Source organism: Chenopodium quinoa, unplaced genomic scaffold, assembly GCF_001683475.1.
Source record: "Chenopodium quinoa cultivar QQ74 unplaced genomic scaffold, ASM168347v1, whole genome shotgun sequence".
Lineage (NCBI taxonomy): Eukaryota > Viridiplantae > Streptophyta > Magnoliopsida > Caryophyllales > Amaranthaceae > Chenopodium > Chenopodium quinoa.
Genome location: NW_018744988.1, coordinates 2,410,429 through 2,428,739, shown reverse-complemented (window position 1 = coordinate 2,428,739; position 18,311 = coordinate 2,410,429). Strand labels below are relative to the sequence as shown.

At 35.1% G+C, this 18,311-nt stretch overlaps 2 protein-coding genes across 2 annotated transcripts; both read right to left on the bottom strand.

Annotated features, from left to right (window-relative positions):
- Window positions 1-3,285: 3,285 nt before the first annotated feature.
- Window positions 3,286-12,719, bottom strand: LOC110706664 (pyridoxine/pyridoxamine 5'-phosphate oxidase 1, chloroplastic-like). Its single transcript, XM_021884617.1, has 14 exons — window positions 12,525-12,719; window positions 12,242-12,412; window positions 12,124-12,162; window positions 11,067-11,234; window positions 10,871-10,976; window positions 10,247-10,413; window positions 9,899-10,141; window positions 9,363-9,451; window positions 9,220-9,270; window positions 9,036-9,126; window positions 8,243-8,347; window positions 8,085-8,155; window positions 7,640-7,735; window positions 3,286-3,670 (listed from the first exon to the last, which is right to left on the bottom strand). The coding sequence occupies exons 1-14, from the start codon at window positions 12,684-12,686 to the stop codon at window positions 3,604-3,606; spliced, it is 1,626 nt and encodes a 541-aa protein (XP_021740309.1). The 5' UTR covers window positions 12,687-12,719; the 3' UTR covers window positions 3,286-3,603.
- Window positions 12,720-13,896: 1,177 nt separating this feature from the next.
- On the bottom strand, window positions 13,897-16,896 carry LOC110706663 (esterase AGAP003155-like). Its single transcript, XM_021884616.1, has 6 exons — window positions 16,467-16,896; window positions 16,277-16,375; window positions 16,017-16,058; window positions 15,766-15,895; window positions 14,487-14,588; window positions 13,897-14,377 (listed from the first exon to the last, which is right to left on the bottom strand). The coding sequence occupies exons 1-6, from the start codon at window positions 16,692-16,694 to the stop codon at window positions 14,283-14,285; spliced, it is 696 nt and encodes a 231-aa protein (XP_021740308.1). The 5' UTR covers window positions 16,695-16,896; the 3' UTR covers window positions 13,897-14,282.
- Window positions 16,897-18,311: the final 1,415 nt, after the last annotated feature.

Below are 18,311 nucleotides of genomic sequence, written 5' to 3'. Positions count from 1 at the left end.
ATTTCAATTCAGTTCAACTCATTTCAGTCAACGAGAACATGCCCTAAGTGTTTATAGGAACTTTCTATGCGTGTGTATCACGTACTCACGCCCCTATGCGTATCATTAGTGTGGTATGATGATATCCAAATACACAATAGACACATTGCTTTATGGTGTTGTGTTACCATTGCTTGTATCTATGCGCTCTCTTTATGTCGAGATTACGTTGAAATTAAGTAATGGTTAAACTAAAGATAAAATAGAACAATGACAATTGATTTTTTATTTTTATTTTATAAGTGTAAAAAGAAATACTTCAAATTAGTACAAGTATGTTTTATTTGCATATTATTCAACTGTGGGTCAGCTTCAAATTAGTTTCACCAATCACAATAACTTTAGGAAGACCTATTAAGTGACTAGGGTTTCTAGTCAATCATTATAATTAACATGGATTTATCATTCCATGTTTACAATTTGTGGCTCCAAACTAGGGAGCCTGAAAAAACCTCCATCTCCCTACACAAATCGGTTTAAGCAACGTTGAAATAATGAAAGCCTATAAACTACTCGTACGATTTTGTATAGTCTTATGATTAAGCTTGTTCTAGATTCGATCATTAGGCTGCAAAATGATTTTTTTTCAAAATTGAACTATATGAGGATAAACTCACGCAAGAAATGTAACACATTCCCTTACACTTCTTTCGGCCTTTTTTTTTTAGCTATTGGCAAAATGCATTTTTATTTTCTAAAAAAGTTAAAAGTAATACTTCCTCCGCTAATAGTTAATTTATTAACAAGAAAATGTTGCAATTTATATGAGATAGGAGTACAAAAATGTCTTTTAATTTTTTTTTTCTTTTCTTAATAGCAATTAGTGTAATGTCATGATTATTGTTGTAAATAATTTACCCGTTCTATTCAAACAAAGGCTACAAAGTCAACATTTGCTCATATATTAACATATTTTGTAATCGCTTAACCTATAGATGGAAGAATTCAAAAACAAGATATGACAAATGTAAGACCAACATTAACAAACCAATGTGCAACTTTATAAGTTACGCGGTATTTTAACAAAAGACGGTGAATGATGTTGTTTGTCTAAAATCATGGTATCTAGGCTAGATCTACAATCCAAAAGGCCAAAGGAATAAATTGCGTTGATCAAGTTAAGCCCCCTTAATCCATATTAGTCCATTTCCAACTCTATTCTAATCCCCTTCTACAAAGCTGCCGCCTCTACAACAAGAGAGAATAATTCCCCAACTAAAAAAGTCCAAGCTTTGATGAAAATTACTGTATTAACATAGAACTAGCATAATTGTGTCCTTGCCAACCCTAATTTGTAGGCAATTCACTGTAGTAAATACGGTGAATTAATAAAAGAAGAGACAAAAGTAACTGACTAAATTCTCAAGCTTCCAAAAAGCTACACCGTAATTAGGTTAAACGATCTTGTTCCTACACCATGAAAAGCCTAAATGTTCATTAACTCGTCAACTTTTAAACAATCCAACAGTTCTGAAATCTTCATGCCAAAGCGGATAGGAATCAGCTATATGAATCAAAAGTTTATCTCTAAATGACGTGCTTATCATATCAAATCGACAATTGACACAACAGAAAACTTACACAACACACATTAGATTAGAGTTGAATACAAACCACAAATCAATCATCTTCATATTTATTCTACAGTTATCCAACTAATTATTGAGTAGAAAGAAAACAACCAACCCTCTGCCAAAAAATTAAAGTAAGAAATGGCCCCTCTCACTGAAAAGGCTGAAGACAAGGGTAAGGTTGTAGGTTGTTCGCCAAAATTCTTGGTCAAAAGAGAGGCTTGAAAAATAAAGGAAAACTTTCATTCATTCACATGCTTATATCTTCTTTGGTGGAGCCCTAAAGTTTGGTCAAGTTCGATCAATCGAACTCGCCTTTTTCTGGGTTCAGTGTTTCAAGCCTATCTATAACGGTATAACTATAAGCAAACATCCACAACATTAATCTCCATAGAATGATCACCCCACATTCATGTGCCTCTACAGAGTATCATGGAATTTTGAAAAGTAAGCGCGCTGTCTCTCTTTCGCTCCCTTTGAAAGGAGGCAATAGAGCGTGCACGGGTGTGCGATAAGTTACTGATATACGAAGTATAATCATAAAGTTATGGCTCACTTGAATAATGTTCTAATGTATGTGAATGTCAACGGAGTTTACTTGGTAACTTCCCTAAAAGACCGCTAAGAAATGGGCAAAGAAGATCAATCTCACACACACTTCATGTTATTAAGGGCCAATAGGTATAGACATAGTATTGGTGTGTGACTGAAGAAGGGGTAAGGAAGAAAAACAACGGAGATTAGATGATTTTGCCCATCTCGTAAAAGTTATCAAGAGATTCAAGACTATACAAACCTCAACCCCTACCCCAAAAAAAGGGTCTAATAAATCTAAGTTTATTAACTTAAGAAAGTTTGTACCACAAGAGTGATAAACAAAAGCAAAAAAATAATATCGCCTTCTACAGTAGTTCAAAAGATCAGAAAGAAATTACTAGCAGCAAATCTGCACCCTGATTATGACGAAATTAATGCATAGCATAATTACAATTATTGAATATTAATCATGGTAATCAACTAACAAAAGCCACAAATTAATCATAACATTTACAACAAAATAGTTAACAAGCTACCAATTAAAGTGGTTCATTAGCATAGCCGCAATAATTATTTCTTTCTATAGAGAACAAAGCTTTTTTATATTAGTGCTAGCAAGCATGCAGAAAGTAGAGATGTGTATTAATTACAAGACTAATAATGATAATAGTGCATAAAAGAGGGAGGAAACTTTTGAAAACAGGAATCTAAGGAAATGCTTACAGTTAGAAGTTACCACAGGAGAAAGTTGCAAAAGAAAATGACAACACCAGCAGAAAAGATGAGAAATCATATTCTTTGATATAACAAGTCAAATTTAGAAGATATAATATAACGCTTTCAGCTGAGTTCAACCACAAAAGCATTCAAATAGCTATCAAAACTTTATAAGGAAAAAATGCAGTTAAAGATCCACTTAAAACCATTCATCAACAGTACTGGCCGATACGCCCAGTACAGTAGCGATTAATGGGAATGAAAGCTAATCATTTTAGAGAATTATCCAATAAGCCTGAAATTATAGTGGTTAATACCAATTAATGAATCATTTTACTTTCTATAGTTCATTTCATGTATAGTTTGCTATAATTAGCCTGGATTTTTACATCTGACAAGATAGTTAGCTAATGCCTAATATGTGGTAATTTCGTACTATAATAGTTAGAATGTTAGGCAAAGATCAAAAGGTGATAGTATTGATAAGACAAATATATTTATTGCATTTCAACAGTAATCAAGACCAATAAGCTCTACATGATTATGCTTGTTTATAATTAACTCAAAGGAATTATTTAAAGAAAAACAGAAAATACAAGATGTCCCGATATCACAATGCATCTAACTAGAACAAGAAGCTCAACTGAAACTGCCAAAGTGATAGAATTTCCTTAACGAATAGAGGATGACATATTGGACATACTATGTATTCTCACAATGCTGACGTAGCAAGAACTAGTCATGGAGCCAAACGATCAATTTTCCACCCACGCTTTCCATCAACCTCCACCGGAGAATATAGCAGCCTAACCAAAAGAAAAATTCGGGTCAGACTCTAAGCAAGGCGTAAACCAGAAATATATTTTCCATTCTTTAAAAAAAGAAAAGGAAAAAAAAAAAAGAAAAAAAAGTATCAGATTCAGGAGAAAAGAGTGGAAATAATATCAATATCCACAACAGTATGAAACTGAATTTTCACTATTTTGAAAAGTAGAACTTTATTCAAAGAATTTAACAAAGATGACGACTTCTGCAGCTGCAGAACAAGAACATAGAAGAGCAAATGATGAGTTATTAGTATTGAAACAAGCCAGGAATATTCCTAATGTCTGGTTATATATTGAGGGAAACTTCCAACGAAATGAGTAGTATGAAGCTTTTTATTACACTTGGTAGAGAGTGACTACTGAGTAACCCACTGGCCTCAGTAACATTCTAAACAGCAGTAAAGGTCACGCAGAAGGAAACATGGACAAAGAGTATAAACACCAATAATGCTCCCCTATGGTTGAAATACAAGAGGACAAAAATTTCACCCTCAAGGTTGCGAGAAGATGCCTAGCAAAATGAGCTCCATAATATTTTTTTGGAATAAAACTTGCATAAATATGTTTATATGTACATAGAGCAAGTCTAATTCACACTAATAGCTCAATTAGTAGCACTTATTAATTTCAAATGTTCTTCAGCACATCCCTCTGTTGATCATAATTCCTTTTCCGAGCCTAGGCGTTTTGCTAACATAGATTATTATCAATAGCAAAACTCTGCGTAGAAAATACTCTTCAAAACTAAAGTTTACATTATTTTCTTCTTTACAGGTAATTCTATTGACAATAGACAAAACAACGAGATATAATGGCATTAAAATGGCAAGAACTTTTGTATAGATTGGACTTCCTTGTGCCATATTATAGAGCGTGCCTCTCGTATTTAGAAGGTCCATAAGTTTCTTGAAGAAAATACCACAAGATAGAATTCAACTTTGTTAGATTTTACTACTAAACCAATAATTCTATAGAAACTCTCGACCAGGGGCAAGATAAGGCCCAGAAGAGGGCCAGAAGTATATAGCCTTACCCCAACAATTATAGGAATGTGTCTATGACTTTGCTAAGGAATTGAATTTGACTTCCAAATTATCCCTATTTATCTTCTCAGAGAAATATAATGTTAGGCCTAACCAATACCACAACCATCCAAAGTTCCAAACCATCAAATTTTACTTCAAAATTTCTCAGTGCAACGTTCTACTATCTAGTATCTACCCTTCTTTATCGTCATTCCACTTCGATCAACTCAAGCATCAATCCCGGCTAAACTAAATGTAATTTAAGTGTAACTGCACAATTGACGGAGGCACAACACCCCTACAGCCCCACAGTCTCATTCCATCAGTTGGCTAATGAAATCCTCCTCATCAGCCACTGTCAAGTTTTATGTACCAAATCAACAAAGTTTACATTTAGTTAAAAATTACCTAATCCAAGTCTTCTCTAACAGCTTTGTGGGATATGAACTTAAGAAGGAAGGGGAAAGGCAGGAACCAACCAAGCAAACAAAGTTTTAATCCCATAAGCGGGATCGGCTACATGAACCAAAAGTGATTATTCCGTATAGTCATCCACAAAAATCTTCCTCCTACTTCCCTTACGATCAAATATCTCACCTCATGAAAATCCATATGCTCCGTATCCTTCCTAATCCAAATAAGTACCACTCCAAGGGGAAGGGCAGGAAGGAGAAATTATAGGAGGCAGGTTTTGAAATAGAGGAATTTGTGGAAGGGAGATGAAGGGATCCATATTCCATTGTTGGGATGAAATTAAGTTGGGTTAAGGAAATGAAAGGATCTCTTTTCTTCTTCGCAAATTTGAAAGGCTTAAAAGAGCCCCATAGTAATAAGCACTAACAACCTCACTGCTCAATCTGATCAGGTATATTATACAAGTATACCACACTCATTCCTCTGTATATGTGGCTGGATAAATCAATATCAGATGACTTGTACCTAACTCCTTAATAATCCAATAGCGTGCCAGCCTTCTTCAAAACATATCATTCCATGTAAGAAAAAATTGGTAGGTGTATATGTGTGAATGGCAAGTCAAATAGTAGACTCTTGCAAATTTATACCAGTTAAGTCGTAAAACCATTACGGTCCATAACAATTACCTGAGCTAAGTTCTAAAGTTAATACAAACCTATTATCCCTCTGCTTTTACTACATACATCCTTCTCATATAATTGTTATTCTGCAAAAGCTTTCCCTCCCTTTCCCTAGCCCAAGAATGGTTATCCAAACAAAGAACAATGAATCACTTCCTTCTCCCTTTTCTCCATGTTCTATGTCCTTAAGTAATCAAATATATTAAGACTATATAGTGGAGCCTTTGTATGGACTAAAGGAACCAGGTAGTTGTTAAAATAAAGCCAGCATAAGTCCTATGTGTGCAAGCATGTCTGCACGCGCCCATTGAGGAAAAGAGAAACATGGCCAGGAAGTAAGCAAAATTGAGGCAAATAATTATAAGGAAATTTTGACTTTTGCTACCTATGAAACACATGAAATTCAGTTTTGCTACCTGGGAAAAGTTTTATTTTATTTTACTACCTATCAAATCCCGTTTTTTAAATTTTGCTACCTGATCACGGAATCCGTTAATAATTTCGTTATTGAGATCCTGCCACCCTCATTACCACCTTCCGGCCACCCCTCCCGCCTTAGCCACCCTAAATGCCTCCCCGTCATCCAACAAAAAAATAAAATAAAATTAAATTAAAAAAAAAACACCCAACCTTCTTTTTCTCTCTTATCTCCTCCCTCCTCTTTCATAACCACCTCCTCCTCCCTCCTCCCTCCTCCGTTCTCTTTCTCTCTCATCACCGCTCTCTCATCTTTCTCTTTAATCTCCGCCTCCCTCCTCCGGTCCTCCCTTCTCATTCTCTCTCCTCGGTTTTCGAAGTCCGGCACCACCCACCCCCACGGTTTTAGATCGGATTCGACCAATTAATGGTTTTTTAGGTCGAATTCGACCATGAAAACTCCAGATCTAGGGTTTTCATGGTCGAATTTAACCATATAAACCAAAAGTTGAAGATCATAAGGTATGTTTACCCTTTTCCATCAATTTATTATAATTTTTTTTTAAATTTTTTGGGTAGTGGTGGGCTGGTGGTGGGTGTGGCTGTGCGTGTGTGATGGTGCTGGTGGTGGTGCGCGTGGTGCTGAAGGTGGTGCGTGTGGTGGGTGTGGCTGTGTGTGGGGGGGGGGTAGTGGTGCTGGTGGTGCGTGTGGTGGAAAGGGGGTAGGTGGGGGAGAGGGTGATTGTGGGTAGGTTGGGGAGAGGGTGATTGTTTCTGAGGTTGAAGAAGAACCGAGCTCAAAACTGGAGTGGCGATTGTGGGTTCGCCGGAGAAACGCCGAGAGGACAGAGGAGAGAGATTGGTGTGTGGCGATTGTGGTTTCGGTGTGGTGGTTGGGGACGGGGCAACAAGAAGGGGAAAAGGGAGGGGGCTGGGTTGAGTTGGTGGGGAAAGGGTGTGGAAGAGGGTTGCCGGTGCCGGCCGCAGCTTTGGGTGCCGGTCGCCGGCAGGGGGAGGGTGGCTGAGTGGCTGACGGGAGGGCTGGCTGGGCATTTGGGTTTTTTTTTTTTTAAATTTTTTTTTTAATTTTAATATTAATTTTATTATTATCTATTTTTAAAATAAACTTAACGGAACCCAAACGGATTCCGTTAACTGGTAGCAAAAGTTAAAAAAAGAGCATATGTTAGGTAGTAAAATAAAATAAAAGTTTTCATAGGTAGCAAAAATAAAATTGATGTGTTTGATAGGTAGCAAAAGTCAAAATTTCCTAATTATAAAAGAAAATAGTTAATAGCTATTCAAAGCCCATAAACCTAGCTACCTCAGAGAAAACGATAAATTTTATTTTGCATCAGTTAGCACTATGTGACCTTTAAAAAAATACAGCAGAACAGACAGTGTCCTACCTGTCATGCAAGCGAGAAGTTTGCCCCTGCCAAAACTCAAAAACTTCTGGTTTTAGCCGGTATCCTCCCCAGTATTTTGGTTTAGGAATCAATTTCCTGCGTAGAGAGGGAAGCAATTAGGAGAAGAAACGCGTGAGTAAACACAAAAGGAATTCTCGGAAAGAATATTTGATACCAAAAAAAAAGGTTGTTTAAAAGCCATAATATTAGACTAGCTCCTACGCGTACCAGTCGCATTTTAAGATGCAGACCCAAAAATAGAAGGAACAATTCAAACTAAGTTAGGACAAGGATAAACGCATTTGAAATTTCATAATTGATTTCTTGTTCATAGCAGTCAAATTCAAGAATACATAACCTGACAGTAAGGGACACTAACTAACTCAGGACAAAAAATTAGCTTAATGCCTGAAATTACTGCTAAAATGAACTTTCAACTACTAACCCATCTGAATATATTGCCTCCAGTTCATTGTAATTCTCTTGGAGATATTGTCGCCCTGGAACGATGCTACTCTGCACAGCAGATAGCAAATTAATATATTACATCAATATTGAATCGTGCCTTATCAGACAAGAGAATGATGAATACACAAACAGAACCTGCTTGCTAACAATTGCTCCTATTTGACTCCCTCGAGGGCGGCTATGAAAATATTGTTCAGATTCGGCATCAGAAACCTTTTCCACAGGTCCTTCAACTCTTACCTAGAATACAAAGTGAAGTTAGGTTTCGAATTATACAAAGAGTTTACTAAGAAGGCGTATCACAGTTACATGAGACTCAATATATCAGGCGAAGTTACATTGCCCAAACTGTTAAATCTGCCTCATGTTGCCTCCAAATAATATATCAAACCATAACAGTAAACATAAACTCCCTACACTATTTAGAAATTAGAACACCTCACCAACACACTATCTAGTCCCCTCCTCCCATCCTTCACCCTAATATAAAAATAGGAATCTGCCGCAGTGGTACAAGAAAGAAGTTCAAACATGCAGAATCCAAGAAACTGAATAGAAAAGCGATTTCACATACACTTGACTGTGAAAACTGAAAAGTACAGACAAACAATTAAGCTGCTTCATTAAGGATGCAAGTTTTGGGGTACGTCAAACTAGTACTTAAATAAGCAAAATCCAGAGCAACAAGAACACAAAACCAAGGACCTAAGACAGATTCTAAAACAAAATGTATAAAACACCTTTATTGCACTAGCAACCCCCCCCCCCCCCTCTTTTTAACAGTAACAAATCTGAGGTATATCCTTAACAAATCCTTCTAAACTGAACAAAATTAATAGAAATTGCCAACTCAGTTCTACTGTCATTAAATGCAGAGTCACAGACCCTGGCCAGTGGCCACTCATAATGAAAATACTATAACACGCACCGTACGGTTAAGGCCATCCCAGTAAAACAGAAGTGCAGCATGTGGATTCTCAGATAATTCCCTTGCTTTTCGGCTTTCATAATTCGTGAACCTGTAGTAGGAAATCACAGAAATAGGTGTGAATAGGCATAACCCACATAAGGATCCATTTATTCGAGGGTGGGTGGTGAAGAGGGAGACTAACCAGAGAAAGCCATTTTTATCAACTCCTTTTAGAAGAACCATTCGCGATGAGCTGCAGCAGAAGAGACAATTAATTGCACGCATTCAGAAGATACTAGGGCTTTCAAACAGGGCACATAAAATTACTAGAGCAGCATAACTCACGGCTTTCCATCCTTTGCAGCAGTTGATAAGGCCATGGCATTTGGCTCCTTCAACCCAGCAGCAATTGCATCATTGAACCATTTGCTGAACTACAAGATGGATTTATTACTCAAACAAAATTAGAATATAGGTTAGAGAGATACACAAAAGACAAAAAAAAAAATGCTGACAAAAAAAAGGGTGAGGATAAAATAATGCTGAGGCATAGGATCATAATGGCCAGCCTTGGAAAACCAAATAATAAGGAAAAGGATGTGCACTAAGGATTTGAACTATTATGATAGAGCTAGGATATAAAGCAACACATTACATGATCATGATGGATAATGACACTTAAGATATCCTAATTACTTTAAGAACATATTGCAGCAAGAGAACAAGGAACCACTAGTGATATCTTGTTTAAGAAGAATTAGTTAGTTATGCCACTTTTGTAACAAGAAAAGAGCATAACCAATAAATAAAAGACTGACTAACAAGATATTCAATACACAGCTTGCTAAAAGCACTATTTCTTTGTCATAATTGAACTTTACCTGATCAAAAGGGTCAGCCTCGACCTCCTCCTCTAGTAGGGCTGGAGATATATAATTCTCTCTTAAAGATGAAATGTCTACTTGAAGAGGTTTTCCAATACGTACACACATTGAAGTGCCTGGATATGGCGGAAGATGAAGCTTATATTTTTCTAGAATAGCTGGAGGTACAAATCTCCCACCTACAAAGTGGTGTGGACCACCAAATTTCTTGGCACATAGCTTTGGTGCAGTTAATGAGACCTACAGGAGACAAATGACATCACTCTTGACACTTAGGCACTAAAACGTACTTTGAAAGATCGATTTTTTTTCCACAAGACCAAAGAGGGTTCAACCAGAGCGGACCAGCAAGTCAGGTTTGATGCCTTCACCAGTGACATCCCCTTCTTCAACATGCCACCCAGATGGGATATCCACTGACACAATGACAGTTGACTTCAGACCAGTGTGATGCCGATTCTGGCAGGATACCAGCCTCTGGATGAGAGCGTCAAAAGGTGGTCTTGGGGTGCCTAAAAAATCGAGAAACACTCACATAAAAAAAAAAAATAAATAAATAAATAAATAGATTAACTTCATTGATCTTCTCATTATAGCAACTGCTGCACCCAAAGATTTATTACTAATGGAGCCCGCTCATTGGATAAGAACATTAAAGCCCCAAATATGTATGAAATTGTTTAATCAACACAGAACTATGATGTCCTGTTAACACAAAAGTCATAACTAACATTTTACAAACTAAGGCTCAACTTCTAAATTTCTTCATTCATAATTAGTGATAAAACATTTTCAAAAATAACTTAGATATAATATTTTAGGATTGATTGAAGATTCAAAATAGCATTTATGACTACATAAACAAGAGGGTCTTGCAAGAGTCACAAGTAATTAACTTTGTATCCAGTCTTCCAGTGATTCCAATCAAATTATAAACCAGCAGTTAGTATTGAAAAATATATTAATTACCATGAAAAGAGAACCCAAACATAGCATCAATGATAATGTCAAAGTTATCAGACAAGTCCAAAGGCAGATCTTCAGCCGACAAGAAAGGGACGGACAATGATTCAAGCTACAAAAAATAATGTCACGTAAGCATCACTCATAGAAGGAATTTTAGCTGCATAGAGGCACCCAACAATCACCGTCACCCATCTTCTACCTGAGTCACCAAGCCACTGTATAGAGGCTTAGGAGTGCGTTTTGGGTAGCAGATGACAGGCTTATATCCAAAGTGATATAGATGTCGAGCGGCCACAAGTCCATCACCACCATTATTACCAGGGCCACAGATAGCAAGGACACGATTATACTCAGAGGCCTTGAAAACCTGTCATAATGACAAGTAACATTGTGTCATCAACTCTTATTTGTTATCAGACCATAATTTCCCCTCAACATCCAGCTTAATAATAAAATGAAGAAAGGAATTGACATGATAGTATCACATATAAAAAAGCATGAGATGTGGATGAACTCTTCTGCTGGCTTGTGGGGGGGGGGGGGGGGGGGGGGGGGGGGCTTAATACGAGTCTCAATCTCAAAAACAAGCATGTACAGTCTTACACTATCTATAGCATCTATTACACATATTCATAGCTGCAAGATCAACAAATTTATCCAACCTACTCAGAACTATGACTCTGTTAGGCATGTCAGTAAACCTAGCTTCTATGCAATAAATGATTTTCATCTAATAACCAAAAATCTCATATTCCGACACATCAACTGAGCAACTACCAACAATTCAAAATATTCTAGTTTAATTTGATGATGAATCAAACAAAATAGAGTATGAGCACAAGATGAGACACTCTACAAGATGTGCAATCTGTAACCCTTGGACCTTGATCCTCACTATCATGTTTGCTCTAATGAGTCCTGTTAAATGAAAATTAAAGCCCATTTGTGAGGGTTCAAAGCACTGCCTACTTCATATCCTACATTGCAGAAATTAGTGAATACCGAATACAAAAGAACACAACTTAATTACGGACATAGAAACGTAAGATGCACCATGTAAACCATAGGCTCTCTACTTAATAGCTGGGTTTCAATCAAATATATAAGGTTCCTTAACATTAACATACACTTATATTCCAGTAACAGACTTAAACTCGTGTCTCACCGAAAACCAAACAAAGGCGTCATATGATCCAAATATTCACCAAGACAATAAATTAACAATGAAACATCAAAATCGTGTTCTGTAATCTTACCTCAGCAATAGCACAAGCAACACTCAAACCAGCCAATTCCTGTAACAATTAACACATATAAACAGTTAGAATTCATCAACATTCATCATCAAAATTTCAAATCCAAAATCAAATGTACCATAAGCTGATCAACACTGAACCCCAAGGGACCCATTAAATCTTCATCAATCCCCGCTGCTTCTTGCTGCGATAAATACGAAATCGATTCCATTTCTTTACTGGTGCTCATACTTAAACAACGAAATTGAGTTCTCGAACCCCAATTTCTCGAACTATAACTTCTCAAACCCTAATTTGAAAAATTACACAAAAATGCAGATATTTGATGAGTATGAATCAAAATTGATATACTGAAAAAATGAGAAAGAAAGAGGGAAAAAGGAAGGAAGAAATTAGCTTACCAAGTGATGAGAAGGAGTAGAGAGACAAGTGAAGAGAGAGAAAAATGGAGGTTTAAGGAGAAAATGGTGGGAAGGGAAGATGGCGGGTTTAAAAATCAGGGATGATTGGTTTGGAAGAAGACATGACATTGCTTTTGTTTTGCTAAGCAACGCCCTTCTCATTTTCTGTTTTATTTTTGTGTAGAAAATTCTAGTGATAATCCATTGCTTGTATAGTTGGATGCAAAGTTGTGCCTTAATTGCAATGCAGATCTAGGATAATAAGGGTCTGTTCTCATACGTTGAAATTCAGTTTAGTTCAGATCCTTATTTCCTTCTCTTATAAAATATTCATTTCAATTCAGTTCACTTCAACTGAGTTTAGTCAATGAGAACATGCTCTGAGGGGCTTGTTTGGTTTGCTTTTCTTTTAACTAGGGTAGCTAACGTGCGCATATGCATGGTAACTTATATTCGCAAAGTTATTTCAATTTATGAAGGCATAAAAGTCATAAATATTTTAAAGAATATAATTGTTCAAACACTATTCATAAGAGTTATGTTAAACTTTTTAAAATGCAGGGATTGAAACTTTAATTCTTGTGTGATATTTTAGTCATGCTATCATTTCGTACTTTAAAGATGTTAAATATTATCTGGACCATCACTAGTTAGAAATCTTTGGAGCAAATTCCTTTACTTGGATGTACATATAGCATTTAGTTCAAACTCAGATTTGCATGTTAATTGTTCCATACTAAACATTACTCTGTACTAGTTTTTATCTGTGGAGGGTCAAACTAACTTTTGCTGAAACATAAATGATGAATAAACAAGCTGACTTAGGCCACTTTGATTTCATATACAAGGTTCACCCTTTTTACTCTTAGTTTGACTCAAGTTTAAAGCTATCAATTAATTTGTATGTTCAAGATTGAAAACTTGTTCAACCTTGATTCAATTAGAAAATTCTATTAGTGTACTTAATGTATCAATTCTTTATATCACTTAATCTCCATTATAATAAGTTAAAAAGAATCTCAATCACAGTCAAATTAAAAAAAAAAAAAAAAAAACACACACTAGTAAAAGTCAAAACTATACATTTGTTCATGGTTCAATATCTATGGAAGTGGACGTTAAAACAATTCAAATTCAAGCCACCCCAATATGACTTAAAGTAACAGCTTCAACAAGTCATTCATGATTAGTTGATTACAAAGTAAGTCTACTAGTATGCGTTCACTTTTTCAAATCTGATTTCAAGTTCATCCCACCACTTAATTGAAACTATGAACTTATTTTGTTAAAACTTACAGTATGTCTGAAAATAAAAGTATCAGTTTTGTCTCGGGGTCCGATTCAGCATTGCTACATCTCCACAAACAAATCATATACTTCAAGTGAATACTGGAAATTGCATAATTGCCAATCAGATCACGATATACTGTCTGTACAAAAACTCGAGCAAATTTCTGAACCAAGCTAAGTAAACAAGCTTATACATTATACCAAAGTAGTTTCTAATTGATAAAGTGACAGTAATGACTCATCACATTATCAGAGAATACATTCAGATAATTTTACAGTTGAATTACATGAGAAAATAGAATTTAATTGAAACCCATTATAAACAGATGATCAATAAGACAAGACATACATCATCACAAGATCAGCAATGGCATAATAATAGCTAGAGGTGCAACTAGCTACCATGGCTAAATAAATGCATAATTTCAATCAATCAGCCAAAACAATATGTATGTTATATGTCTGCAGTTATTTTCCATCGCTTTCTTTATCTTTCTCCTCTTCAGATACTATCTTCTGAATCTTGTCAATGAAGCTAAGCATGGTAGTTAATGACTTCTCGTCTGAAAAAAGACAACGATATATGTTACCAATTCTTCAAGAAACAATTGAATAATCCATGGAAGTAGAGTGATAACAAGTTTGTGTTATAAAGTAAATTGATAACCTTACCTAAGCGAGGAACTGTATGGCCCTTGGGGTGATGAATAATATACGGGTCAACAACAGACTTGATGAGATCTTCTCCATGTGGCCTCAAGAAGTCCTCCTTCCCTGCAAGAAATTTTGCACGTCAAGAAGCATAAATCCAGTCCACAAATTATCCCTAGCACGAAGCTACTAGATGTGCACTCCATTTGCTGACAAATTGTGATATTCAGGCCAACATCCAGACTGTAAGCACTCACACAGCAAACTATGCCAATACTTTCTAACTAAACATCAAACTTCAGGGTGTTAAAGAGCTTATTACAAATTTACAATGCACTAAGTTTGCTGACAGTTTTGGAATCACCCCCTTTTTCAATAACACCCCTCCCCTTCTTCTCTTCACCAATTCAAAGAAGAGTATTTATTAGTTATCCCTTGAGTCAATCTAGTTATGAGATGCCATATGTTAAATCCCTTCCAAGTTTTCCATTGGAAAAAAAATTCTCAACTGATAATCTTTAACATTCACTTTACAGGTTAACGAGTATAAAAACAGACTGCGACTGCGTACAATCAGACATCAGTAGATTCTGGTACCAACAGAATCCATATATATTAGGAATACTCTTCTAATAGAACTCTGATAATGCCAGCATATCATTCTTGTTCTTCATGTTTAGCTCTCTGAAGCCTTAGAAGCAATACCTAACCACTAAGATTCAACTCATTTGACCAATCTGTTAGAACGGAATTTGTAGCATTCATTGTAATACAATTCTTTTTCAACACTAAGCAAAACACATGAGATGAAAATCAATATTCCCACAATCAACCTTCATAATAGCTCTCCATTCATGAATATAATTAGTCTTTTTTGCACCTTAGCTATAGCCTATTAATGACACATTGATAATACAATCAACCAAAAGAGCTCTTTTTCACTAGCAAAACTCCATTCTTCTTAAATTTCAACTATATGTCAAAGAATCACCACCACACCAAATCGGACCTGTCATAACTTGGAATTAAACAGGCAGTTTACGCCTCAGTAGCTACCGTTCCACCATCTCTACAGGTTTTCAAGGTACCTAATCTGATGGTGTTTAGGGTGGTTCACTGAAAGTCTGAAACCAACCTGCCTAATCTAATCATCTATAATACTAGCACACAAAGCCAAATTCCAAGTAAACCAAATTCCATTATAGACAAATAACTCTCACAAATTCACAAATTTCAGGGAAAAAAAAAACACACACACAATTAAAGTACAAAGGGTTGGCAAAAATGCCAAAAATTATACCTAAAAAGTGGAGTGAGGGACATTCAATTGGAGAGCTATAAGCTTTCTCTGCCCATGACTCAGACTTTAACTTCGCACCTCCAATAATAATCAAAAACTTAATTTTTGGAACTTTGGTCAAAGCCAACCCCTGTAACAAAATTCATCAATCAATATACACTCATTTTAATCCAAATTCAATATTTTAAATAACAACCCAACATCATAATTCATAAATAAACAAAATAAAAAAAAATTAAATTAACACAAACCTTTGCTTGCAATCCTGGTAATGCAGCTGACAAAATAGCCCCCTACAACACACAATAATAAAAGATACGGAAAATTTGTCAAAAACTACCTTATTTACCGTATATATAATCAATACCGGTGTCACACAACAGACAATTCACTGTATGATATTGGGTACGGAAACACAATTCACTACCTAATTTAAGTAGATTAAGCCAAAATGTGCTTAATCATAGAATAGGTCCATCAAATATATAAATCACACAAAATTGTGCTGTACCTGAGAGAAACCCATAAGACCATCAATGGGACCATGCTTTATAATAAGCTCTTCAATATACTCCAAACATTCCTCAAAATTATCATACGTTGTAAATTCCTAAATATAATTTAACCCCATATTAAAATTTAATCATACATGCAAATAATAATTGTCAATAAATTAAATAATAAAAAAAAAAAAGACTGACTTTATTGAATTGAAACCACTCGTAATAAGGAGGATCAAAGATGCCTTCAACATCGGACTTTCCTAGGGCCGGAAAAGGGGCATCTGGAAAAACAAGATCAAGTTTATCACAAACGAATTCGGGCCATTTATGGATTTGCTTCTTCATGATTTCTCCGTTTGTTCTGAAACCGTGTAAACATAGAAATCTGGGTTTTCTAATTTCTTCATCTCTGTGTTCACTTCCCATTTTTTGTACTATTTTGATGGAATAACTTTTACCTTTCAATCCAAACACGCCCTTAGTAGTTTTTTTCTTTTTTAAGTGTGTTTTGTTTGTTGTTTCTAATCCTAACTTCCTGTTATTTGGGAATTTTGAGTTTATATAGAGCAATAGAGGTGAGTATTTCTTTTAAAAAAAAAGAGGTTGTTATTGTTACGGAGTATTCCGTAATATTGTCCTATTTATAATTTTTACGAAATATTCTGTGGAGTCTGTGCTAAATATTCCTTTTATTTAACACGCTTTGATTTTCGTTGTGAAATGCAGATAATTCTGTTTATTCGACAGATGTCAGGGTATTTGGCAATTGTTTTTTTACTAGTTTAAGTTTTTGGCTTTTTAGTTTGGTCAAATAATAAAAAAAAATAATATATATTTGGTAGTTTATTTTTTTTGTTGGCTTTTGAGTGCCTATTCTGATTGACTAAACTAAATTGAATTTATTGAAACTGAATTGAACTGAAGTGAATACTTTATGAGATAAGGAACTTAAGAACTGAACTGAACTTATTAGAGTTGAATTAAACTGAAAATAATATAAAGAGAACAGGCTCTAAGTTGGTTTTTTCCGCCAAAAATCAAAAGCTAATAGGCTTTTAAGCTGACTTGTGGCTTTTGGCTTTTTTATTGGCTTTTGACTTGTTGGTTCACTTTATCACTAATAAACAATTAACAACCATAAATAATTTTACCAAACATTTTTGTACACAGCTGATTTAAACAACTAAGGGCCTGTTCTAATAGACTGAAATCAGCTGAACTGAACTGAAATGAACATTTTATAAGAGAAGAAAATTAGAAACTGAAATGAATATTTTATAAGAGAAGGAAATTATGAGCTGAATTGGACTGAAATTAACTGAAAATAAACGTATGAGAACATACCCTAACTTTAAAAGCCAATCAACTCAACTATTACTTCACTCTAGTCAAACAAGTCAACCGCCGATTGCAAAACAATCCCGCTATCTACTTTGGCTAACTTTTATTATTCTAGTTGCTACTGTATAAAACATATTCATATCAATCATATGTAATATCTTAATTTATATTTTCATGATCTTAAATATTATTTGTTATAATTTTTACCTGTCCATAAATAGAATTTTTACCACTCATAGAACTTTTAAGTTGGCAAATGTAACAAGGATGTCAAAATTATGTATCTACCACAAATTTTCATCTTGTCAAACACTCATATAATATTTGCTTATAGGATTTTGCTAACATTTTTACTAGTATATCTTGTCTTACACTCATATACTACCACGGTTAACTTTTAGTTGCAACTTTAGGGTATTATTTGTGAGATATAAATATTTCAAAGTTACAACTAAAAGTTAACGAAAGTAGAACAAAGTATGAAACTATGAAAATACTATACTTTTAGGACTTTATTTAACACGTTTTACGTATAGACGCATAGTCGCTTACTCGCTTTGCTTGGATGGCTCGGTATATGTATACAATAGATAATTAAATATGAATTTAAAAATAATCACATTTTATTATCTTGCATTGTTTTTGTTTAAAACGGGATTTTGCTCATTAAAACACGAGGAGAAAAAGAAAAGGGGAAAAATA

Bases quoted from the DNA above. Each gene is read 5' to 3' on its own strand.
- LOC110706664 (XM_021884617.1), bottom strand. From the start codon at position 12,686: ATGAGAAGGGCGTTGCTTAGCAAAACAAAAGCAATGTCATGTCTTCTT. The intron at 8,156-8,242 runs GTTCTGTTTGTG...TCTGCTGTGCAG, and splicing joins GAGCAATTGTTAGCAAGCAG to AGTAGCATCGTTCCAGGGCG. The intron at 3,671-7,639 runs GTAGGACACTGT...TCTTTTGGTTAG, and splicing joins ACTTCTCGCTTGCATGACAG to GCTGCTATATTCTCCGGTGG.
- LOC110706663 (XM_021884616.1), bottom strand. From the start codon at position 16,694: ATGGGAAGTGAACACAGAGATGAAGAAATTAGAAAACCCAGATTTCTA. The intron at 16,376-16,466 runs GTCAGTCTTTTT...AATTATATTTAG, and splicing joins AGTGGTTTCAATTCAATAAA to GAATTTACAACGTATGATAA. The intron at 15,896-16,016 runs GTTTGTGTTAAT...ATTTTGTTACAG, and splicing joins TACCAGGATTGCAAGCAAAG to GGGTTGGCTTTGACCAAAGT.